This window comes from Perca fluviatilis, chromosome 12 (genome assembly GCF_010015445.1).
Source record: "Perca fluviatilis chromosome 12, GENO_Pfluv_1.0, whole genome shotgun sequence".
Taxonomy (NCBI): Eukaryota; Metazoa; Chordata; class Actinopteri; order Perciformes; family Percidae; genus Perca; species Perca fluviatilis.
Window position 1 is genome coordinate 19853190 of NC_053123.1, and position 26790 is coordinate 19879979.

Below are 26790 nucleotides of genomic sequence, written 5' to 3' on the forward strand. Positions count from 1 at the left end.
CCGTTTGCGCGTTCACAGTTTTTCTATTCTTCGTCGCGGTTTACGTCAACAGCGTGAACCTCCTTCCATGAAAGCGGAGCAATCCCTGTAACCTTTTACGGAAATGACGTAGATAACGTGCGCAGCGACAAAGACAGCGAGCCCGAAACCTATGGGGAAGGAATAAAAAAAGAAATTCAGTATCGTCGCACTCTGTACCTAAAGACCATCATTTTCTGAAGAGGTCGCTGCCCCGGAGCTTCGGTGAAGACACCGAAATTTGACTGCAAAGAGGGCGGATTTTGAATCCGTTGAATTCGTTGAGGAAGACTGTGGCAATTGGCCGATTTTCCGTTGGACGGTCTGTAGGCTAGGGTATAGCGAGGGAGCCGCCATGGCAGTCGGATCATTGAGCCTCCACATCGGGATATGAAGAGGAACTGCATGTGTCCCGAATAGTCAAGAAAACGCCGCATTTAACTTTGATCCGCATTGGATCAGCTCTCTTATCTGATCTCACCCTCCTTCATCTTTGTGAAATTGCTTCTGTATCCAGAAAGAAATCGCAATTGGGTTTAATCGGGGGGCCACAGGGAGAGGCCAGATTCATGACTATTTTAGTCGGAGACGTGTCTTCAAAGGCCCGCTGAAAGAAAACCTGGAATATAAGGAAGAAATGCTGCTCTGATTGACCGTTGGTGGGCAAGAAAGTGTAGTTTAATAGGTGATAGGAGCTAGAGTGAAGGATAAAGGGATCGCTTTCTGCCTTTCCTCCCTGTGAATTATAGTGGTATTCATTTACTGTCATCCTTTTTGGATGAGAAGTTTCGGCGAATCGATCAGCCCTGCCGTTTAGCAAGTCACAGTCTCCCGAGTCGAGAGAGAATCAAAGGGATTGGATCATGTCGGGTCGGCCCAGGACCACATCCTTCGCGGAGAGCTGCAAACCAGTGCCGCAGCCCTCGGCTTTCGGCAGCATGAAAGTCAGCAGTAAGTACACCCCCTGTAATTCTAGAGTAGCCTACCTTTTCTGCATGCACCAGGCCCAGTGTGGGTTACATATCCTCGCTAAATGTCTCCTCACTAGCCAGGCAGAAAATGTGTCAAGCGAGCATGACGTTAGCTCCCGATAGCTTAGCCCTGTCATATATATGTGTCACTGACTGAGATTGGCCGGTGCTGAGTGGCACGCACACATCGCTCCCCCTCGGAGTGAGCACACACAGCTGCGCTCTGACGCGCCTCCGCTGGGCTGGCCAGCCTGACCAGGTTAGCAGGCCACGCCGGGCCGGGCCAGAGGAGGGTAGGGTTGGCACCGACCCAGGGCAAGAATCAAGCCTTGTCTTTGTACTGCAGATCCTGTCTGATTATTGTCCATTTGAACGTAGATTAGATCTAATAGCGGCTTTGCTACATAGCGCCAACCATATGCGTAATTGAGTTAAAGCGATAGGGCCGGTCTATTACGCAACTGTCAAAGCGGATGGTGTGCCCATAGTTGACTCGGGTGAAACTGACGTGATCGCGGGGTGGGCTGGTTCACCGATCCGATAGTCTATGGGCCGTGTCGAAATCAGACGTCGCGACGACTGGAGCTGTGGGACACCCAGGCAGTATCCTGTTCATGAAGCCACAGTAGTGGCACCGTCGTGTCGGAGGCTTGTTATAGACTGGCTGCGGAGATGGAATCGGTCCATACACACATCTCTTTTCAATGTCTGCTTTATATGATCTCTGTTACTATTTCAAGGCATTTCACACTATCATCTTTCCACTGTCTGTATAATTACCTCTTTGCAAACTGACATCTTAAAGCATTTTATCACCCTGCAAGTGTGTTAAATTGCAGATAGTTCAGGTATTCAAGTGTCCCTAATAGAGTTGGACTATATGACAATCAATTACGGATATAGTGATATGACACTAGAAACATAATTATTTTTACAATTGTGTGACGAAATGTGTTTTAGACTGTTGTGGCTAAGTGAAATTAATTATTGATGAGATTATCCTCATTAATGATGACTGTACTGGGTGTGGAGACATCTTCTGTACCTACCTTTTCTTATCTTGGGTGTGAGGAAAAAAAAAATTAGGCTGTTAAGGAATGTTGGTGGTGCTTCAGGGCTGTGATGATGATGTGTGTTAGTGGGGTGAGGCTGAGGCTCTCCCCTGGGCCTTGGCACTGGAAACCACTCAGTGTACACACACACACACACACACACACACACACACACACACACACACACACACACACACACACACACACACACTGCACACACACTTGCCCCAGATATGGGTGTTGAAGCATTGGTGTGTTCCTGTGTAATGTTCACATGTCGCTGTTAAAAGGAGAATGCTCTACAGTTTAAGAAATGTTGTGCTCGTCAACAAGTCAGGTAAATGTACTGGAGGACTCTGAAGGTCTTTGGCCTTATTGTTGTTCAGACATAAGCTACAGAATTAGCACCAAATGTGAGCTTGGACTTGTGGACTTAAAACCTGTGGTTTTCTCAACCTGAAAATGTTTTTCTCCAAGAGACTCATCTGGTAAGTCAATACATGATTACCAGTCATTAAAGGCTAAAGCTGGAGTTGCCTAATTGTGTGTTAAATAATTTGATTTCTAAAAGCAGGTGTTCAGCCCCATAGAGGAAAGTATTTGATTGCATAGAAGCCCGCTGTGACAATGCTAATGTTCAACTGTGGCTTGTTTTTTCTACTTTTTGGCTTCACTGTGATTGATTGTGATCAAAAACTTGATAACTTGGGCTTATGACATTGGTGGTTTCCCTGCTGTTTTTACCGTGCGTCCTCATGTGGTCTAAACAATTTGAGCCATTAGGTCCAATAAAACTCTTACTTACTCTGGTCAACTATTTGTGCCATTTATGTTTGTGGAATTAGCAAGATGTCAACCAGTTCATCCAGAAAAGGTCTCTAATTGGGGACCAAAAACAGTGAAACCAGCGACCTGGTGAGCAACTTTCTTTAGTTTGAATTTGGCTCCATCAGGTTATTCAGTTCTCTTAACGCATATGGAATGACGTGGTTAAGTAACATGTTATCAAGGTAAGAATTGGGTTAACAGTTGAAATAATCAGACTTTTATCTTGTGTCCAGCTGAGAAAAACATTTCAAGAATTGGCTTGATGTCTGCTATGCTGGCTGGCACAGACTCTCTGGGTTTGAGGATAGATAAATGTACAGGATAGAAGCGATTGCATTTGCTGGCTTAAACCAAACCTGTTATGTCGAACTTGGTGAGGCAACCCCTTGATTTAACATGAATAATGAAACATAGGACTACATAACAGCGCTTGCTATCATAACCTTGTAATATGTGTGTGTGTGTGTGTGTATATATATGTATATATATATATATATATATATATATATATATATATATATATATATATATATATATATATATATATATATATATATATATATATATAATACTTGTTGTCTGGAGTTTACACCTTCAAGGTTGAAAGCACTTAATTGGAAGTCACTTAGGATAAAAGCGTCAGCTAAATTGCATGAAATGTACTTTACTTTAATATGCAGTTTTTGGACCTTATTTGCTAGGGATGCATCGACTGGACATCGAAACCGGCCGATATCCGCCATATTACTGCCATTGGCCTATTGGCAAAGAAGGGGACATGCGCCGATGGCAGTAGCCGATGTTTATCTATTTTGAGCTGCCTTAATATTGTGTTAATTGGTCTGACTCATACAACAGTAGCCTACCCAGCTTGAAAAAAAGAATGTTCCTGTGACATTTCAAGTGTACAACGATAACCTGAAAGCTAATTAAAAAAACGGAGAGATGATCTGGAGGCCAAGAGAGCACAGACCGACTAAACCCATGTTAAAGCAACACTATGTAGCTGCCTGACCGTCCCCCTACAGGGACTACAACTCACGTCGGGTAGGGGGACTGTCCCCCTACAGGTACTACAACTCACGTCGGGTAGAGGGAGTTGTAGTTCCAATGAGACAACCTGTAGGGCTAAAAGTTACATAGTGTTGCTTTAACCACAGCATTCAAGAAGGTATAATCCCAGCGGAAAGCGTAGCTTACCGGGGCTGGTAGCATGCAGCTAAAGACACAGGGTAACGTTAGCTTACCAGTAGCCTGCAGCTTGACTATTCCAGACACCATGGCCACTGCCGGAGTCCGATAGCGGAGAAAAAAACAAAAATACTCGTGTGACCACATACAGGTGTGACATTTTGCCTTCCCCGTGAGTGAGTTATGTAAACAAACAACAAAGCATGTGGGCTCCGATGGGACTCTATGGTGCCTTGAGGTATATTTGCAAATGGTGGGGAATTTCTGCTCATTCACACTTAGTGTGATGAAGATGGTTCAATATTTTTTATAGTGAGATTTAGGCCTGCACGATTCGGGGAAAAATATGAATCTCGATTTTTTTAGCTTAGAATTGATATCACGATTCTCTTCTACAATTTTTTTTTTTCACGAAGTGCAACGTTTATTGCACACATGAACCATGACAAAACAAAACAAATTGGCAGTACCAAACATAGTTTGTTTTTTTTGTTGGCACCTATAGCATATTGCGCATCACCACAAGCCTGTAAACAGAGGCTTCAGTGAATAACATACTGACCATTTAAGTACAGTAGGCTACCAAAAATAGTGACATATAACACATTGAACTAAATATGGCCCTGATACAGGCTCTATCTGAACTCCTTGAAAATGTCTTAACATAATTAAAACGTGTCAAATGCTTTCAATAAATTAATAGATTTTTTTTTTTCTCCTTCAAAGTCATTCAAAAATTAAATAGCGAACAGGGGTATCGGGAATCGAGATCGCGATTTTATAACGATTTATTGTGCAGGCCTAGTGAGATTTATTTGTTTACCTGGTGCAAAAGAAAACAAACTAACATCAGCATCGGTATCAACATCGGCCAAATGGAAATTCTACAGTATTGTATCGACTGTGAATTTTGCAATCCGTGCATGTGAAAAATGTGAAATGATAGTGACTGCCCTTTCTTGGTAATCATATCCAGTGTACTAAATGTTTTTTTCAGATGCTATATATTACCCACCCTTAGTTTAGTCTAAATGTAGCATGAAAGCACCAGTGTTCACACCCACGACTGTCTTTTTATTGCTGTTGAAATACTAATTTGATTTTGTCCTGAGGAAGTTGCCCAGCTCAAATGTAGGCCTTTAAGTAACCTTTCTATCATCAGTTAAGCTGGTGACGTGTTCAGTTTGACTGTTTTGTCCCAGAGAATTTAAGTTATTTATCATGCAAGACAATAGAAAGCAGCAAACATCAATGTTTGAGAAGCTTGAACTAGAACATTTTTGAAGAAATATTAAAATGATTATTAATCAAAATATTTTTCGGTCAAGTGACTAATCACTTAACTAATTGATTCAGCCCTACTCAAATAAAGTGTAGGGATTGTTTTTGTAAGAACAATGGTTTTCCTATCAACAAGTGACTACAGAAACTTTATAGAAATTATTTTTTTAAATCTAAAAAAATCTGATTTGTCACTCAGTCTAACAGGATTTGCAAATTCAGATGTGTCATGATTGTACTTTAGACAGAATTTACAATGCCATGTCACCATGTTATTATCTACCTTATCATCTACCATTACCCTGACCTCCACCATATACACACACACACACACACACACACACACACACACACACACACACACACACACACACACACACACACACACACACACACACACACACACACACACCCCCAACCATATGTGTATGAATAACTTGGCTGATTATCTCAAGCAGCTGTAGTCAGAGTGTATGACAATAAGCGGCCTGTTTAGCATTTCAAAGCGGAGCTCTCTCTCCCTCTTTTCTCCCCTTTCCTCTCTGTCCCTGTGTGATGATGACGACAAAATGAACTAATTATACTCTTTGATTCCAAATGAAACGGAAAGGACTTGCAGACAAGAACCAGCAGAATCACTCACAGGATTTAAAAGAGAGCTGAGTTTTAGGGAGACATGAGAAGATAATCGATCTCTGGGCAGTCCGTTGGGTGTAGTCAGTGGAGCTCTGCAGGCTGCACACCACTGTTATATCTAAGATCTATGCACCCCCATCGTGTCTGGTCAAAAACCCACTGATAGCTTGATGTCTTGATCTAACATTGCTTAGCCAAATATCTGTGTCAGTGGGGATATTCCTGTGACTGGATGTTCCAGTAATGTGGAGAATTATCTCCTCAGCCTTGCAACAGTAATGCAACACTTTGCATTAGTACCGGCACACATTAACACAGTACGTCCTTTGCTCCCCAGTTTGGTTGTCCAGGTATTTAGCAAATCTCTTCATACATTCCTCACAAATGTCACTTTGCCCTGCAGCCCAGTCAGTCACATACTGTGATTTATGTAGTCTGATAGCTATTAGTATATCCAGTAGAGGTGCAACGATTAATCGATTAGTTGTCAACTATCAAATTAATCGCCAAATATTTTGATAATTGATTAATCAGTTGGAGTCATTTTTTTTATTTTATTTTTATTTTTTTTATTAAAAAAGATGAGATTTCTCTGATTCCAGCTTTTTAAATGTGAATATTTTCTAGTTTCTTCTCTCCTTTGTTACAGTAAATTGAATATCTTTTGAGTTTTGGACAAAACAAGACATTTGAGGACGTCATCTTAGGCTTTGGGAAACACTGATCCACATTTTTCACCATGTTTTGACATTTTTATAGATCAAACAACTAATCGAGAAAGTAATCGATGGATTAATCTACTATGAAAATAGTAGTTAGTTAGTTGCAGCCCTAATATCCAGCAAACTCTTACTCTTAACCTATGGTGCTTTTGACAGTTGGAAATGATTGATAGTAATATGATAGTAATCAGCCACAGCGGGGTGTGTGTGTGTGTGTGTGTGTGTGTGTGTGTGTGTGTGTGTGTGTGTGTGTGTGTGTGTGTGTGTGTGTGTGTGTGTGTGTGTGTGTGTGTGTGTGTGTGTGTGTGTGTGTGTGTGTGTGTGTGTGTGTGTGTGTGTGTGTGTTATTATCATTTAACTGTGATTGCCAAACTGTTAATTTACACGCTGTATATAGGATTGTATGCGTTTGCCAAATTTCAGAGAGGAATGAACACATCGACAGTTTGGCAGGTGCACTTGCTGTGACATTGACTCGTAGTGATTAGACATGAATTGTGTGTGAAAGATATCCCTCATCGCAGTAAATCCATTAATAATGTTACCGCTACAACCTGATAGTGCCTCATAAATTAACACTGCAAATTATTACCCCATTGCACCTTAAATGTGGGTGGCTCATGTCAGGAGGATTCAAGTATTAAATTGTTGCAATTGATTTCTTAGTTTGGACTTCCATGTCAAACTAAATACATTTTTATATAAACTCCAAAAGGAAAACTTGCACCCATACGATTAATGGTCCTCTGAATATAGCCTAAATGAAAAGTGTTTTCTAAATGAGAAGTGTTCAGATTGCAGAGTCTCTGGGTTTGAGTTCCTACAAATTGTTTGTCTCAGAGATCACATCATATGAGTGTCAATCTTAAGGCAGTTTTAAAAAAAAACACAAAAAAAAAACCTGTTTGTTTGAACACCAAATCAAACTTCCTAATAATGTTGGATTATTTGGGCATTTATCTTGAACTTGTATGCATGCCAGAATGTCAGTGTGCTACTTCAAGTCTACTTTTAGTAACCAAAGATTTACGGGCTCAAATGAGGCCCAATAAAATCTTGAGCTTGTAAAATAGTGTGCAGTAATTTCAAAGCCTGTGGTTATATATCACCCCTGTGAACCTGTGAAAAAATGTTGCACGTAAAATTCAAGTTTGTGCATGTGTAGAAAATGTGGACCGTAGTGTATCAAATAAATGTTGTGTCAGAAAGGAAAATACACCCACTTTTGACTACCAATTGTCTACATTGTGTCTACCAATAATTGTGTTGATAAGTTAGCGGTGCATGTTTTGTCTTCTTTACTTAAAGTGACCATACTATGAAAAAATCACCTTTTCTGGGATTTGGGGGGTTATTTTGTGTCTCTGGTGCTTCCACACTCATACAAACAAAAAAAAACAACCATCCATGCTGTTTTGAGTGAGATACAGGTTTCTGAATGTACCCTGCCTTCAGTCTCCAGGTGAGCTGTTCAAAATCTGCAGGGCTTTCTACGTCACTAGCCGAAACGAAGGGACTAACCGTAGCATGCTAGCTCGTTCTGAATGGCAAAACACTGCTACAACACACACTAGTTCACCATAATCTACAAAAGAATTACTTACATGTCCCTGTTCTGCAGGTATTCCACGCAAAGTTGGAGGTGCGCCCTCGTTTAGAAGAAGTCTCCCGGCTAATCCTGCCTTGTAACTGACCTGCTAGCTAGCTGATATGATCCTTACCTGGCTACCGCAGTACGACTGCCAACAAACTAAAACAGAGACCTGAACACAGGGTGAAAAGAGGAGCTGCAGCAATGTGCAGTACAACAAAAATATGGTGTTTTTAGAAAATTGTGTAAACCTATTCTGGTACAACCTCAAAATACAATTATGAACCTGAAAATGAGCATAATATGAGCTGGATCATACTGCTTGGATCTTTTGATACATTCTGGTCCCACGTGTCTTGCAACTGCTCAACAGTGGTGTTTTTCTGGCCCCACTGTGTACACATGTTGTGGCCTGAGCTAGTCTGGTGACCTGAATTGACTATCGACGCCTCTGGCTGAAAGTTGCAGCAGCTGTCTCTCCTGTTTCATTTTGTAGTTAAGTGATACAGCATATGTACGTGAAATCTTGCGCTGTGATTTATCACGCTAATTATTTTCTGACGGCAGGCTAATTGACAAAGTAATTATGGCAATGCTGCAAGGTGTTGCTTTTCTCTGTAGAGGCTGTGATTTACATTTTTGTTTCATTATATGTGGGGCTAAGGGATGTTTTTAACACTTTACCTGTGGTTCACTAGGGATAATTCGTTTTAATGAAAAGGTGCTTCTCGCTTGAAACAAGTGAAATAAAAAATATCTTCATTGTCGTTTCATTGTTTTCTACTAGTATATCCTAATGGAGGGACATCTGTGTGAAGATTGATAGTTCAAGATTTTAAGGCTATGCCAGATTAGTGTGTGAAAGGTCATGCTTCATACAGGCTTCCAATCAGTCTAGCTCTTCAAATGCAAATCATTCAATTGCAATCTGATTGCTTGGTTATTCCTTATTTGCACCAGTGTAAGGTCTCACTGTGAACTGTATGTGTGTTTCTCACGGTTTGAGAAAGTGCAGAGGCGTCATAGAAATGGCCCTGCTGGAATATGTAGGCAGTCATACTCATCTCTCTCTCTCTCTCTCTCTCTCTCTCTCTCTCTCTCTCTCTCTCTCTCTCTCTCTCTCTCTCTCTCTCTCTCTCTCTGAAAGTCTATTTACAGAATCCGTCTTCAGTTTCTCTTTCTAGACTCAGTCCTGTTGGTTTCTCAGACCCTTCTCCTCCCTTCCCCTGTTGTTTGATCATAATCACATCTTCAGTAATTGGACCACTCACTGGTCACACAGTGGTAAAAGTATCCCTGCTTGAAAATAATCGCAGTGAGCCAATGAAAAAGACCAGTAAACCTCTGCACTCTGTGTTACTATCTTGGTCAAAACGTCGACTTTCTGGTGTTCAGATATTATTATATGTTAATCCAATCACTTTGTTAATGCAAAAACTCACACACAGACTAACTGGTAGTTTGCCAGAAGTCAGCATTAGATGGTCACTTCCTCCTCATATGGACAGGACGCTGTGACCTGCAAGTGTCCTCAAGTGGCCTGCTGCCACAGCATGCTGCACAAAGTTTCTGTTAAATAACACCATGATCTAGAACCGTCACGGTTATTAAGCAGCACTAATCCACCCATCAATATGATTCTGTACCCACTGCAAGCTGTTGACAAATGCGTTCATTCAAATCAAAATTTAGACACCTTTCACAAAGATTTTTAATTGCTTTCGGTGTGTGGGTGTTTGAGCTCATACACAACCTTTTTCTGCTACAGCTTGTGTGAAAGAGGAATATGCTAATAAGACTAATAAGTAGATCGAGAGGGTTGAGCAGGTGTTGCGGCCGGATTTAGTCGCATAGGTTGTGCAAAAGTTTAGCGTTTTTAATTTGAGAGCCTGTCAAGGGATTGGAAGTAAGGAACAGGCACACATTTGTGGCACGTGACACACAATCTTGACAGGTTGTTCTTTTAACTGCCAGCTAATGTGAATTTTGCTCCTTGACACTTCTGTGGGGAGGAGGGGGAGGGAACCCACTTAAACAGGAAAAGTCTCCACGTCGGGATCTCAGGGGAGCAGAGCCAGCTCCTGACTGACTAGAGAGGAAGGCATAAAGAGGAGGAGGGGAATGTGAAAGCAGATTCCGATCTATTGTGCATTAGCATCAGATACAGTCTTATTAGCGTATGACTTTTCACTGATGATAATCTTGGGAATTGCATTGGTCTGTCTGTACACAGTGGTCAGTGAATCTGTCCAAGGCAATAAGTCTTATGGCGATGGTCTCAGAAAGCTGGCCCTGCTGTATGCTAATATTTGATGCATTGATTTGGATAAAAGCACCTATGCTTCCTGATAAAATAATGATCTGTAGTGTTTAAACAGGCAGCGCAGATTGCAGAATTGAAGTGTCTTTCTCTCTGTAGCGTGTAAGATAGCAGTCGCGTACTTGATTGTTTCCTCTAGATCAGGGGTCACCAACCTTTTTGAAACTGAGAGCTACTTTATGGGTATTGAGTCATACGAAGGGCTACCAGTTTGATACACTCTTCTGAAATAACAAATTTGCTTTTTGCCTTAGTTATATATGATTATTAATGATTAATGATACTCATCTATGTGAAGACACTGGTCATGTTAATGATTTCTCACAATAATTACCAACAATGACATAAGGTGGGAAACAGATAATATCAATATTCAATTTTCATTTTTAGAACAGGCCTGAGGGCTACTCATGTGGTCCTTGGGGGCTACCTGGTGCCCGTGGGCACCGTGTTGGTGACCCCTACTCTAGATATTTGCTCTTTAATTGCCTACTGCTCAAAGTAGACCTAAACACTGCAAACAAATTTCACTTTCACTTATAGAGACAAGCTTTGGAGCTTGGAGGCCCTGCTTGCGCCTAGCCATGATTCACACTCAGTCAGTCAGCTGGGAGCTGATCGCTACTACCACAGCTGTTGACCACAAGAAAGTACTGCCGGAACAAATGGGGGGAGGGGAGGGGGGGGGGGTAAACTGGCTGTGACTAAAGAAGGAGGCTGTATTGTTCTGTTTCTCTCAGCCAAGAAATTTGTCAGCAGGCATTCAAACCTGCAACCTGTCAATTAGAGCCCGACCGATCTATCGGTGGGCCGATATGAGGCATTTTCCAAACTATCAATATCAGCATTTATAATGGCCGATAAATTAATATTTAAAAAATAAAATAAAAATGGACGAAACGCCCTTCAACCATGTGTGTTGGCGTTACATAGTTTGTCCACCAGAGGACGCTCTATAATGTCCCTGTTGGCAACACTCGTGTTTAACCCTTTCAGTTTCATATCTTAAGTATCTTAAATTTTTATACATTTTCTTTATCAGAACTTTAATATATTTTGTGTTCTGTTGTGACAATAAAACAATTTATTTTTAAACTGCATTATCATATTATTTTAGTGAGGACTCATAAATAACTACAAATAGCTAATGTTAGGGAAATCAGTTTGTTTTGTTACGCGTTTCTGGATTTAAAAAAAATATATATATATTGGCCGATACATCGGAATATCCGATTGATGTGACCAAATATTTGTATCGATATCGGCCTTAAAAATCCTTTATCGGTCTGGCTCTGTCAATAACAAATTGGCTTCTCTAACAAGGAGGCTGTTGAGCCTTTAGATGCTCCAGTCGCAATCTACAAGACAGATGATGAATTGCTTTTATATTATTGTAAATGTAATATCTTTGGGGTTTGGAGTGTTTGTTGGGACAACACAAGCTATTTGAAAATGTCACCTTGGTTTTTGCGATGGGCATTTTTCAGTATTATTTGACATTGGTAATGCTTTACAGTACCTTAATCTATCATATCTCTAATGTCAGATTGCTCTCTCTCTCCCACACCTGAATTTGTGCATATCACTACTTTGTTTTGAGCATCTGCATTTCTCTATCTCTCTCTTTAGGGGATAAAGATGGAGGCAAGGTAACAACAGTCGTGGCCACCCCAGGCCAAGGCCCCGACCGGCCACAGGAGGTGAGCTACACGGACACTAAGGTCATCGGCAACGGCTCTTTCGGCGTTGTCTACCAGGCTAAACTCTGCGACTCCGGAGAAATGGTGGCCATCAAGAAGGTCCTGCAGGACAAGAGGTTTAAGGTAAAACATGCATGCACAAACACAATGTATCCTTCAGCTTACTCAACTCTCTCACTTCTCAACTAAAAGCAAGACACAAGAGGATGGAGAAAAGCCGATTGTAAAAATGATTAAGCACTAATACTCTCTTTTCTCCAATTAATGAATGTGACTGAGTGACTGTGAAAGAGGCATGAATGGAGTGATCTTTCACAAGAACAGAGAGATCAGTGAAGCTGCCAACTAAGAAAAAACAAAAGCAAAACTTTTTTTTTTTTTTCTGTTGACACATTCTTGCTTTTAATGTGTGTATTTTCTTGAAGGAAGTGTGTGTATGGTAGTGGTGGTAGGGGTCTTTTCTCCCACAAACAAACTTGAACCCATTAACACTCATCTGTCAAGTTTGGTTCAGTTGCCACCGTGGAAACGTCATATTTCCTTCCACGCAAAGCTCTGCTGGAATCCTCCTTCTGTGTTTTGAATAGATTTGACTGATGGCTTGTTGTTTCTCGGCTGGGGCTGGGGCTGGGGCGACATTGTCTGTGCTCTATTTTCTGCACTCTTGATGGAGAGGGGGGCCTCAGTGTCCCTGCTGCTAGCTCACAGCTCACTGATAAAAGACCTGAGACTGCCAAGCCTGCAGGACAGCTGTTTAGATTCTCATTAAGTTTATAGTGCCTGCGACAGTCATATTATTGGGTAATACCGAATACGTGCTGTTGACCAGTGTCAAAATGATGTCTGATATTTTGGACATATACACTACAGGTACACCTACATCCACCTAAAATATGTCATTTTAAAGCTGGTGGTTGTTACCTTTTACCCCCGTTATTTCCTTACAATCAATCTAGCATTTCAAAGGCTATTTTTCCAATCTGTTTAGACTGAATTTTCTCTGGTCCAGCTCAGCTTAAACTAGGGCTGGGTATCATTTGTTTTTTTTCCGATACCGGAGCTAAAGCGATACTTAATAAAACATAAATAAATAAATAAAAAGAGCACAAAAATGACGGTGACATTAAAGAACAGTTTGTTTAAGGCAATATGGTCAAAATTAAATGATTTTATTAATAATGTAATGACAAAAACTCATAACAATAACTTATTTCACCTGTGAATTGCTGTTAATCGACAAAACCAGGGCTTAGGCTACCAGTTTTAATTGAACTACCGTCTGTGTTGTTTTTCCGACAACGGCAGCTGCAGACTGTTACGTCCCCCTGTTGGAATCCTCTACAGTGAAATAAAGTCACACTTTTACACCGGTTAACGTTAGCTGCCAGCATTTTAACCGTGTTTAATCCAGCTACTAGCTAACGGTAGGCTAACGTTACCTGCTGTCAAGTGTAGTGTTAACTAGCGTCACAAGCAGCGATGCTTCTGTTGCCCGTAATGTCCGTTTCGGAGCATCAGAGAGAAGCGCAGGCATTTCAGTGGCACTGAAATGAGGCACCGCAATCCACCTTGCTATTTGGTCAGGTAGATACCTGTTGTTTGAGCACCGGTGTCATATTGGCACCAGGTTTCCGCACCGTTTATCTGTGTTTTTTGCCCCCAATGATGCCTTCCAGGCACTGGTTAGGGTTAGGGTTAGGTGCCTTGAAGGCAGCGGTCGCAGCGCTGCCTGGAAGGAGCAGTTGTAGGCAAAAAACACCATTGAGCTTTCGGTACCCAACCCTAGCTAAAACACCGTCAGCATGTTAGCGTGTTGTTTACTACCGAGCCTGCTGTTACAGATGTGAACTACCCGGTTGCCTCATTCATGGACTCGCTGCAGTGCGTCACTGCAGGATGAATGTAGGAGAAACACAATGGATATTTAGAATTATAGGGGAAACTGTTAATTGGGTTGGACAACACCTCTCAGTATAATACAATATAATTCAACAGCAGAGATTTTCACCTGCCATAGGAATAAAAAGGTTTGTGAATGTTATGTCCAGGGTCCCGTTGATCCCCTCTATACACGCAACACTTGAGTTTGTTGTGTCTGTATCGCACATTCCCTGGCTTTCACAGAACAAGGCACAGCATTTATAGCCAAAGTGCACAGTTAAGATGATGCAATACATCAATGTGTGACTATAATGTTTTCCATATGTGCGCTGAAAGACCTACACACCGGGACTCTGTTCTTTGAACGATTTAGGCTCAAAACATCTTGTCATTATAATAGAGAAGATTAGAAATTGGTAAGAGGGCCCCTTAACGGAAAAGTTTGACATTTTGAGAAGTAAGTGTTTTTCGCGTTCTTGCTAAGATTTAGATGAGAGAATTGATACTGTTCTCATGTCTGTACGGTACTTATGAAGCTGTGTGATAATCATTCCCTTCACCGTGTTGTTTTGTACGAATTGTCCTGTTGAGCTGTAAGTTTTATGAAGGAAGAAAACGGTAACACCTTCACACTTACAGTACATGCCACTAAAGTTTTAATAATGACAATGTCTTTCAATTCTACTTCAATGATTACTTGCTAACATCCATATTTATACATCATGCACATTAATAGGCTGACCAGCTCTGCGATGGCAGGTAATCCAAAACAACTGACAATTAACAATTCAACAAAGGATATCCAAAAAGTACATTAAGAAAAAAACAGTAATACAAAAGCCATACTTAAAAATAACCATCACCTACGTTCAAAAATATATTGTATTCATTTAGAGGTAAAATAGAAGAAATCTTTAATTCATGTAAAAAAAAAAAAAAAAAAACTTCTAAAAAGTTAGCTTGATCAAATCCCAATCAGGAAAAAATAAACACCTGTTGTATTTATAAAAACACAATTTCTTATTCTAAAGAAAATGTTCACACTCTTGATTCAGAAATCTCTTCTTCATTGATGCTGTTTTCTGATAGCCTTGCACCTACGTGATGTGTGTACAATTACACTCCTTCAACTAAGCTATATAAAGGCCCATCTAGGGACAGACATGGCAGCTAGCTTAGGCTATGAATGCAGAGCCTCTACCCTTAAAGGGGTGATAGAATGATTATATAGGGTATTTCACACTGTTCCTTATGGTCTCCTAATGGGGTATGTAACATTAGTTGGGCTGAAAATGGCCTGGTTGATATTTTATTGGCCCTTATGCATCCCTGTGTTTTGGCCCTATTTGTAACAAGAGCTTTTCTTCCAAATATGGTATGGTCATGAATATTTAGCTGCGCGCTGCTTGGTTGGAGCCTTAGCCCCGCGCATTACACACACACATAGAGACGCTCGATTGGTTGAGCGACTCGCCATACACACGCATTAGAGGTCGTGTGCTGATTGGTTGAGCGAATCCCCAATACACAGACATTAGAAACGCGACAGAATCTCATATTCCAGACACTGCAATGTTTCCTTACCAAATTCACTTCTGAGACTTTTTTATGCGAGAAATCAACTATATAAAGCTCAAATATGGGCCGTTTTACGAAAATGGATGGCTAATTGCAAATTTGGTAAAACTGTGTGTCGGAGTTCAGCTGCCTGTGTTGCTGGCTCGCCGCCTGGCCTGCCTTCCTCCACAGACCCCGGCTTGCTGTGAGCTCGATTGAGCTCCGGCACGGCTGCTGCAGCCCACAGCACCTCATACCCGCGCAAAGTCACCGTTTGGGCTAATGGACTACTACCAAACGCCGCTGCCCTGACATAGCTCCAGGGCCTGCATCTCCTCTTCCTGCTAGCTAAATGGCCCGTGTGTGAGAGCGCGGTCAGCGAGCTTGTTACACCAGCAATCTCTTACCACATGTTCCACACATGTCACGCCACTTAGCTATACAACATCTAACTATATGTTTTATAAAGCTAACAACGGTGTCCGATTTCAAGTTAATGAATATTTGTGAGCTGTAAGGGTTTTGTTAGCTGCGACTGTCCCTGCAATCCTATGTGTACAGATTGCGGCTAGTTAGCTTCATTTTTGGTTGTAATTCGAGTTTATTTACAGTTTGAATTTCGTCACGCCACTTATACAACATCTAACTATATGTTTTATAAAGCTAACAACGGTGTCCGATTTCAAGTTAATGAATATTTGTGAGCTGTACGGGTTTCGTTAGCTGCGACTGTCCCTGCAATCCTATGTGTACAGATTGCGGCTAGTTAGCTTCATTTTTGGTCGTAATTTGAGTATATTTACAGTTTGAATTTCGTCACGCCACTTATACAACATCTAACTATATGTTTTATAAAGCTAACAACGGTGTCCGATTTCAAGTTAATGAATATTTGTGAGCTGTAAGGGTTTCGTTAGCTGCGATTGTCCCTTCAATCCTATGTGTACAGATTGCGGCTAGTTAGCTTCATTTTTGGTCGTAATTCGAGTATATTTACAGTTTGAATTTCGTCACGCCACTTATACAACATCTAACTATATGTTTTATAAAGCTAACAACGGTGTCCGATTTCAAGGAATTCTAAGAGGAGGCTAGCTAGCTCTCATTGATAGAGCTCCATCCAGCCGCAGGCTCTATCAATGAGACTCATGGACAAGCGGCGTTTATTTTCCCAATTGTTTGTTTAAATAACTCAACACATTATAATTACACACATTATAAGATTAACTAGAATCTGTGGTAAGATAATGCTGGCGTAACAAGCTCGCTGACCGCGCTTTCACTCACATACACCGGGCATTTAGCTAGCTAGCAGGAAGAGGGGAGTTGCAGGCCCTGGAGCTCTGTCAGACCAGCGGCGTTTGGTAGTAGTCCACCAGCCCAAACGGTGACTTTGCGCGGGTATGAGGTGCTGTGGGCTGCAGCAGCCGTGCCGGAGCTCAATCGGGCTCACAGCAAGCCGGGGTCTGTGGAGGAAGGCAGGCCAGGCGGCGAGGCAGCAACACAGGCAGCACCAGCCTCTGAAGTTCGACACACAGTCGGACAAAATTTGCAATTAGACATCAATTTTCGTAAAACGGCCCATATTTGACCTCTAAGTAGTTGATTTCTCGCATAAAAAAGTCTCAGAAGTGAATTTAATGGTAAAATAGCATTTGAACAATGTATACATTTTCTGAGATCTGCACGACCTAGATTCAGAAGACTAACTGATCTCAGGTCAGTGTGTAGCCTATGTAAATGTTGGGGCGTGACCGTTCTCTTAATACACCCATGGGCTGACAAAGGTTCCGGTTTTTGGGAGGTTGACGTCAACTTCCAGCTTTGTTGGGATTCGCCCGTTTTCAGCGGCAGTTACAAAATATGACATTTTCATAGTAAAGGGGTGTCAATGGGACTTTGAGCTTCTATGTATGTCCTATTTACCCACCGAACTGTCGTTATTCAACTATGACAGGGTAAAATCGGTTTTGCATTCTATCACCCCTTTAAGGCCTTTTTATGGTTGTGCGTCAAATCGACGGCGTACCCCCGCAGACCCATCTGCGTCTACGCCGGACCCTACGCCGTAGCCTGACACGCACCTCTCGAAAAAAGACGCACGTGTCAGCGACGCACGTGTCAGCGACGCACGTGTCAGCGACGCACGTGTCAGCGACGCACGGCGCTCGGCTGTGGCTTGTTAGCGTTGCATTTCCCCGGACTCATTTCCTGGTTCTACTTCTCCATTAACAACGTGAAATCAAGGAGAGGGTTAACTTTTCCTGCTACGGATTTCCCACCTTGGTCAGAAAACACAGGGGAGACACTTTGTTTCTCTCACTATGACTCTAGAGTCGGTACTCGCTCCAAAGCTAATCGCCGTCACTCTCTCACTTCTCCCTCGCTCTATCACCCACTCCCAACACCCACACGTCCCAGCTCGATGCACACACCAGCGCACAAGTATAAACATCAGGCCACTTAACATAGGCTATGGCGAAAGCTCTGCGTGGAGCCTCCGCACAACCATAAAAAGACCTTTAGCCGTCTTTCACTCATTAGATGGTTACTTCCTTCCTCCTCTCCTTTTTTTTTTTTTTTTTTGTCTCACTCTTTCTCTACTGCTCCTACTTTCCCGGCCTGTCCTTCCTTGTGAACAGCTTGTCACGAAAAATGAAGCAAATGAGTGCTAAGACTCCTCACATGACTGCTAAGTACGTGCCAATAAGTGGGTTTTGTGTGTTTTCTTATTCCTTCTCCTCTTCAAAAGTCTTTTCTCTACTCTTCAGTCTGATTTGGTGTTAATCTGTGGAGTGAGTCTGGGTGAGGAGAATGCTACGCCAACATGTGTGCATGCTTTATTTTCTCTCACTATCACATGAACGCACGCAGACACACACACACACGAGTGTAATAGGGTAATCATGTGAATAGGCTCTATGTTAGGATGTAGCTGATGATGATTGTGTGAGACAATCTTGGTGGGCTTATAATCTGCTCCTGGTGCATTATGGGATAGGCCTTCTCTACTCCCATCAGAGAGATCACATATCATCATATTGGAAAATGGATGCTCACATTAGAGCCATCACTCACTCACATGCACGCAGAGTGAGAGCATGTCTGCTGGTAGTGGGGCTTGCACAACTCTGTAACTGGCAAGTCTGGTGATTGTTCTGTATTTTTTTTCTTATTCAACAATATAATGTGTCAACAAATACAATGAAAAAACTGAAACCGTCAATTTTTCTGACTAATAAGTATTGTCTGTGCCGTCAAAGCCTGATAAAGCGTACTCCCCTGTGTCTTATTGTTCTCCAAAATGTATTAAAAACACTTTTGAGGGGCGCCCTGGTGGCTCACCTGGTGGAGCGTGCGCCCCATGTACTGGGGCTCATTCCTTGCCACAGCGGCCCAGGGTTCAAATCCGACCTGTGGCCCTTTGCTGCGTGTCTGTCCCCTCTCGCTCCCCACTTTCCTGTCTACAACTGTCCTATCCATTAAAGGCCAAAAAAAACCAACTACATTGTTTCACTGGGTGACGTGTTATTACAATAAAGATGGACACAATCCCACATACACCATCCTGCTATTGTAAGCACTTACTGGAGATCCAAATGTTTATTAGCTATACATAGTTCCCAATAAATTTACATTTTGAGTAACTTTGGCTAAAAACTACACTTTGGTTGTTAAGGCTATCACTTTAAAATTTTAATTATGTATTTGTAATTTTTAAAGATTGAAGTCATAAGTAGGAGCAAACGGGCTTGAGACTGCTCTTAGACACGACAGTTTAGGGAAAACAAAGTGTTTAGAGACAGACTAAAGGCCTGGATGGAACTCATTAAATTTAAATGGAGCTGATTGACCGGACTGATTTTCAAAAGCTATATCATAAGCTGTGTCTGCATTCAGAGTATTAATTGCTTAACAAAAGAGACTTTTGAATAAATTGTGTGAACGTATTGTCCTTTTAGCGACTGAGCTAACAAACATGCTAACTGATATTTAGAAACTTAGCAAGCTCGGAGAGCTTTGTCCTGTCTTCAGCAACTCTTTACTGAATGAAATAATGTACAACCCTGAGAAAAAAATGCCAGAGGTGAGTAAACGGCCAGTACAGAGAGAAAATGGAAAGAAACTCATGACTAGTGCTAGCTTGTTACCGGCAGGCTAGCGTGTTAGCTGTTAGCTCGCCAGCTACAGTAGTTCACCAACTATCTTTGTAAGCACTGAGCAGTCACTTAATTACCAAACTTCTGGAATCACATATTTTGTGTTTTTTCTTTTTTTTTTTTGTGACCAGGGCTTTGTACATTGTTGGTTTAGTGTTTTCTGTTATTTTAGGAAAATAAGAAAAATATAGAATAATACTGGCCTTAAAGTTTGATCCACTGTCTACATTCAATATCATACATAAGCTGTTACCAAAGCAGAATAGTTAAACAGTGTGTGGGTGGTATGCGATTCTTCTATGCTCTTAACCTTTTTAGAAACGGAATGTGTCTGACAGTATACATTGGCACCATGAAGGTGTAGCACTCCTAGCAGCCTGCAATTGAGGTATTCTCTCTTTCTCTTTTTCTCTCCATCTGTCTCTCTCTGCCTCTGCTGGCTGGGCTGCTGACACACTGGAGGATGACAGGTCAGCAGGAATGACTGCAGTATAACTGGAGCTGGGCAGGGCTATACTGAACAGCCTGTCTGCTGCTCCTCCTCCATATGGTACCATCTTTCTCACACATAACACAGACACACACACACACACACACACACACACACACACACAGGCACACACACACACACAGGCACACCCTTAAACACTCCCACTAAGCCACTGCAAGAAGACGAGGGCGTTGCCTGCAGTGCACAATGCCTTCGATGGCTAGTCTGTGACCGACACGCTATGACGTCACTTTATAATGTGTGTGTGTGTGTGTGTGTGTGTGTGTGTGTGTGTGTGTAGTAATTGTGTAAAGGGGTGAAAAAGCATGGGCAGGACTGTGGGAACTATCTCCCTATAAGTGAATTAGGCTGGGTTGATTGTCTGTCTATACCAGGCCATTGAGCTACAAGCTGCTGCTGCTGCTGCTGACATGATGAGGTCTTGCTTAGTGGACATACGACTCTCCCTGCTCTGTTAAAAAATAAATGAGAGGGGATTGAATCCTCATAAAGTGGCAGAAAAGTGTGGAAGGACCGCAGCATATTTGCGAGCCAGCGTGGCCTTGACCCACATAACAGGGGATCTCATTAGTCACCCAATCAGTCAATCAAATAATTTAGTCTTTTTTTTTTAAAGCTAAATACAACAAATTTACTTCTCAAATGTGAATATTTGCTAGGTTTCTTAATCTTTTATTATAGTAAACTGAATATCTTTTGGATTTTAGACTGTCAGAAGGAACAAGCAATTTAAAAAAGTCACCTTGGACTCTGCTAACTTGTGATGGTCTTCTTTTCTTTATTTTACAACATTTAATGGTTTTTGAGGCTGCAACTATACAATTTATCTTCTGATTATTTTGTCAATTTAAAAAGTCCAGGGTGGCCTCTTCAAAATATTTGTATCTTTTTTGTCTAAAGCTAAGTAAGGGATAATGTAGAGCGAGGCGGTTGTTATAGCAAATACAACCCCGACAGGGTGATCAGGACACCGACGCGAAGCGGAGGGGTCTTGAATCAGCCTGAACCGCCTCGCTCTACATTATCCCGCTTATTACATGGCTACTTACCAAATAAATCAATAATTTGACTAATAACTTGACAAAATATAGATTTAAATGGGAGTGTATTGATTTAAATACGATTGTATTGCTTCCACTAGAGAAAATAGTCCGTTCTGTCTCTACGGTTGGAATCCTGCGTCCATAGCAACGTAAAAACTCTGTAATGCAATCATTCGTCTATCTTGTTCACGTGCTATCATTGCTTACCTGATTTTTGTCATCTATATTTTGTGAATAATAATAATAAAAAAAAAAAAAAAAAAAGCAAAAAAAAAAGCAATCCTTCGTCTATTAGCTACTCAACACCACCTTCCGGGCTGTGGTAGTAGCCGTATATTTTATGGGGTGCTGCCGTGGTGGACAAATGACCCAGCTGCTTTTTTAATCACTGCAGGAATTGACACAACATTAGCTGAAGCGTTGTAGTGAGCTAGCGGGCTATCAGCTGCTCTTATTTACAGTAAACTGAACATTTCTGTTGACGGTGAAGTGAGACACGGTGAATGGCTTCTTTGGGAATATTTATGTGGACGTTTATGTCCTCATTCATCTCGTTTCCTTTTTGCAGAGCCGCTGCATGTTGACACACCTGTAAGTTAACGTTAAACAAGTTGCAATGTAAGCTAACTAATTAGCGTTGTTGTCCCTACGGCTGTTACTGCGTAGCTAGCGATCATAGACGGTATAGAAAGATACTAGCGATAGACGCTCATCAGATCTGCTGTCATTGCTTGGAGGACAGAAGTTGCTCCACGTTTCCCCACTTTTTGCCACAGCTGATAGGCTAAATTATCCGGACTTCTTTCAGCGGATTGATTGATAGCTGTCCTCCAGAGTGAACAGAACTGCGTCCATGGCAACGCTCTGCTTTTTCATGGCAACGGTGTGTTATCCTTAGCAGCGGTCTGTTATCAAGAAATAACAGACCGCATTCTACATTAGAATTCAAGCAAGCCATGTAATAAAGATATTTAGTTTACCCTCACATAAGACAAAGAAAATGTACACAATTTATAGGCTGGAACCAGAGAATGTTTGGCATGTTTGGAATGTTTGGCACCACATAACACATTCTAAAACTGTTTTCCTCTTAGACCCAAAGCTAAAAACTGTGTCCCAGATGAGCTGCTGATATCAAGTCATGATTTGTATTTTCCACATCCTGTACAAGATATCTCACTCTTTTATTTATTTATTTATTTTTTTGCATTTCACAAATGATCTTTTCATTCTTAAGAGGTTGGTGGGTTCGTTGGTTTGGAGGTCCTGTGTTGAACCCATGTTAACCAGTACAGGGTCGACTCTGTGCTATTCTTTTACACAAAACGTGATGCCTGTGGCTCAGGAGGTAAAGCGGGTTGTCCTTTAACCGTTGACGGTTCGATTCCCGGCTCCTCCTGTCCACATGTCAAAGTGTTCTTGAGCAAGACATTGAACCCAAAGTTGCTCCCGATGGCAGGCCAGCGCCTTGCATGGCGGCTCCGCCACCATCGGTGTATGAATGTGTGTGTGTGAATGAGAGGCAACTTGGAAAGCGCCTTGTCCTGTAAGGTAGAAAGGCGCTATATAAATGCAGTCGAAATGCACTACTGGTTTGTCACTCACACTTGTCAGTTGGAGTTACTCAATAAATGTAGGCTGTAAGCTGATTACATTCTTGTTATATATATTATTTATGTTTTCCACGCCATAGTTTCTACATGTAAACACTTTGAGGTTGACAGAAATGTATAATTCGAAATATATAAAAACCTGAAATTTTACCTTGCATATTATGTGGATTTCGATTTATGCAAATATGAGGGACAAACAAGTGATCATATCATGTAAATCCACATCCTGACACCCTTGCTGTAATAAATCTCATATTAAGAATATTAGTTATGCATGTCAGTGTGGGTGCTCCATGCTGCTTTTGTACAACAATCAATAGTACAAAACCCCTCATTCTACTATTCTACTATTCAAGCTGCTCACAACTTCAAAAACAAAAGCCAGACTATTATGTAGTGACTCCACTACACTGCCACAGTCTGATGTTAACGTGTGTCCCTGTATTCTGCTTTCTTTTTGTTTTCTGTGACCATTCCCCATGCAGTTATCTGCAGTGGAGTCCACACTCTCCAAATGTTACACAAGTCAACACAAAGCACTGTACTAAAGAAGAGGGGGGAGGGGAGGAGACATGCAGAAGGGGGAATATAAACTGTAATGAATCTGTTAGAGCTTTATGTAATGCTTAAATTCCGGCCCTCCCTTGAGAATGTTGAAGTCCTTATGCACAACCATTTCCTGCATGAACACAGTGTATATGAATATAGATGGAGTGCTCTACAAGGGTTCAATGCTTACATCTTGTTCTAGTGGCCCTGTGAGAGCCCGTGGCTCGTCACACTACAAGGCCTCAAGGCAATTTTTCCTTTTAACACGTTCATTTTTGCATCTTTTTCTTAGAAGTGTTTCTGTTCTAGGTCTGTGTTGTGAACTCGTTTTGCTTTCCGGGTGCTCCCAGTAATTATTGCTGATTTTGATGTGAACAGACATCATGCCTACAATACATAATTGTGACGTCATGTTTTAAATCCGTGGGATTTATGCTTTTCTATAGCAATAAATGACCCTTTTTTTTTAACCATTTAGCAGCATTCTTTTGCTGCCACCACATTAAATTTTCTCAAATCTTAATTCCTGACAAACTAGCACAATGAGCTTGTGACAGCGAGGTGGCTTACAATAAGATGATTGTTTCACAGGGGATTAGTGGCATATGTGTTTTTTGTCACAAGACACAGCAATATGAAGTTTTTTTTAAAGCACTATTCTGTATGGCCATAATGCAGCCGTACTGTTAAACCATGCTAGTGACATGTAACTAACTTCTAGGTAGATAACACTTAACTGTCCCTTTATTGTGCTGTGGGTCCAATAGAAAGCTTCCAAGGGCTCCATAAGGTCTACAGACTCACTTCTTGAATCATGAGCATGAAACCTAGATGTAATGTGAAAAATGTAACATGTCATTCGTGTTTTTGTTTTGTGCAGAACCGTGAGCTGCAGATCATGAGGAAGTTGGACCACTGCAACATAGTCCGCCTGCGCTACTTCTTCTACTCCAGTGGAGACAAGGTCAGTTGGCTGAGTGTGTCTGAGGTTTGTCTCTGGGCTGCATATTTAATTGTTTAATCCCACACTGCAATTTTAGTTTCACCATATATATATATATATATATATATATATATAAGTACTCACTTTTTCATCTTCAAGAGCCCTTGGCTTCAATCAGAGTAGTAAATCACAATAGTAAAAACTATGTCATAAATGTGAGTTTTAATGTCTTCACATTTATGTGAAGACATTAAAGCCATAGTCTGTTTTCTTTTCCTGGGACTTTTCTGCCTCTTTGAGTTTTTTGTATTGCCTGTGTTGCCTTTTGAACTCTCTTTCTGTCAGCTGCACCATCTCCCATCATATGTCTTTCCCCTGGCCTTAACAAATCCATTAGTGCATACATTGGATTGTGACAGGGAAGTCCCTCTCTCTGATTGTGGCCCGGGCCATGCTGCCTGTCTCTTTCAACCGTTGGAGGTCCCCTGGAGACTACAAGGCTGGACTAGGTCATTCAACTAGCTGACAAGCAGGCAGAGGTCCACGTGTCAAATATAGACATGAACCTGGCAGACACGCTAATGGGACTATACCCATGACTCTGCAGTTAGGAATGCTTCCATGTTGCACACCTACCGAGGCCAAGGAAAGCTGTGGGGGCTTATAGAGGGGAGGTGAGGATGAGGGTGGGTGGGAGGAAAGATGGCTGAGAAATGGGTAGGGTAGGCAGCATCTAAATTTATTTGTCAGACCAGAGGGTACCAGTTAATTATAGACTCACCCGAGCCCTCCCCTCCGTGCTGTAAGCTCCACCCAGCTCCCACCCCTCGCTTTATGCCATGTGGTCACTGACCTCTGGGAATGGCAGCTGATTCTTGGTATATTGACACACTGACAGCGGTGACTTGTTACATGACCCTACACCTTCCCAACTTGACTTTTGCAATCACAGTATTTTCTTATTTTGATCATCCACAATTTTATCTTTTATTACTTTCACCTTTACACCTTTTAAATCCCCCTCCTGTGTGTGTCCCCCTTCCATGTATCCATTTCTACCTCCTCCTCTTCCCCCTCCAGGCTAATTATGGAGATTGGCAACGTGTTGTTGGTATGGGGATTTACCACCCATAGAGCCTTGACTTAGAAAAGAGAGAGGGGGGGGCTAGGGAAGTAGGCAAAAGGTAATGTCACCTGGATAGGGAGGTTAGGGGATAGATGGAAAGTTGCAGACAAGTTGATAGACAGATGTGTAGGCAAGGCCAAGATAAGATAAGGTCGGGTGTGTGTAGGTGCTGGTGGTGTCCTGATGGGAGGGTTCATGCTGTGCGCAGCTGTGAACCAGGCTAGGACTGCTGCAACTGCAGCTGCCAGCATGTGCCCAGGTAGTCTTATGTAACTGCTGGCATGTGGCGTGCTCGACACACACAGTGTGCTTTTACCCTTTAACCACTTGTATAATACTGTTCAAACAGAAGGCCACAGGTCCAAACAGCGTAGACAGGTAGGCAAATAGCGGTTTCACTTTTACCTCTTCAAAATATGCAGTCACAAAGCATAGCGGCATAAAAAAACAATTGTTGCATTTATTACATTGACATAAATAACTAATATGAATTACAAAATTCTAAAAACATTGGCGGCATGGCAGGATTAACCCACTAGGGGGCCTCGGGGTAAAAACATTGTTGACCCCACCTGTCCTCCAGTTTCTGTTAAGTCCAGTGCACACAGCAGACTGCTAGATGCAATTACACAATTCTTATTTGCACAGAGACCCAGAAACCAACCAGCTTTCCTGTGTGTGACTGGTAATGAGTGGCGTGGTAATTTGATTAAATTAGTACAGTCCCCGTTGAAAATGTGCCTGTTTGGAACGGGCCGATTGCTTGACCTGTGGTATTGTACCCCAAAATTACTTACAGAAGGACCCCAAACCACTTAATATGCAACTCCCCTGTATACCCTACTACTGATTGTGCTACTCTATTTACCTGACAGAGAACGTGACCGATTCAGAATTTAGTCACAAATTTCACAATTAACATGTGGATCAGACAGTTGCCTCATGGACTCATGGCAGTGCGCTACCCACCTGGCCCGTTTGTGTGTGTGTGTTTTCTTTTTCGTCAATGATATTGCATGATCCATGGTGGTTCTACATTGAATTATATCCTGGGCAATCAAATATCACGATATTTTGACCAAATACCTCGATATCAG

General features: G+C 41.8%; 1 protein-coding gene across 2 annotated transcripts in view; it reads left to right on the forward strand.

The window, feature by feature from the left end:
* The first annotated feature begins 112 nt into the window (after window positions 1-112).
* The window catches only part of gsk3ba (glycogen synthase kinase 3 beta, genome duplicate a), a 43987-nt gene continuing 17309 nt past the window's right edge, over window positions 113-26790 (forward strand). For both annotated transcript variants that reach the window (XM_039817643.1, XM_039817644.1), the window contains exons 1-3: window positions 113-969; window positions 12240-12433; window positions 24505-24588. In XM_039817643.1, coding sequence (XP_039673577.1) covers window positions 882-969; window positions 12240-12433; window positions 24505-24588 — 366 coding nt within the window. In that variant the 5' untranslated portion in view covers window positions 113-881. The remainder of the gene's footprint in view (window positions 970-12239; window positions 12434-24504; window positions 24589-26790) is intronic.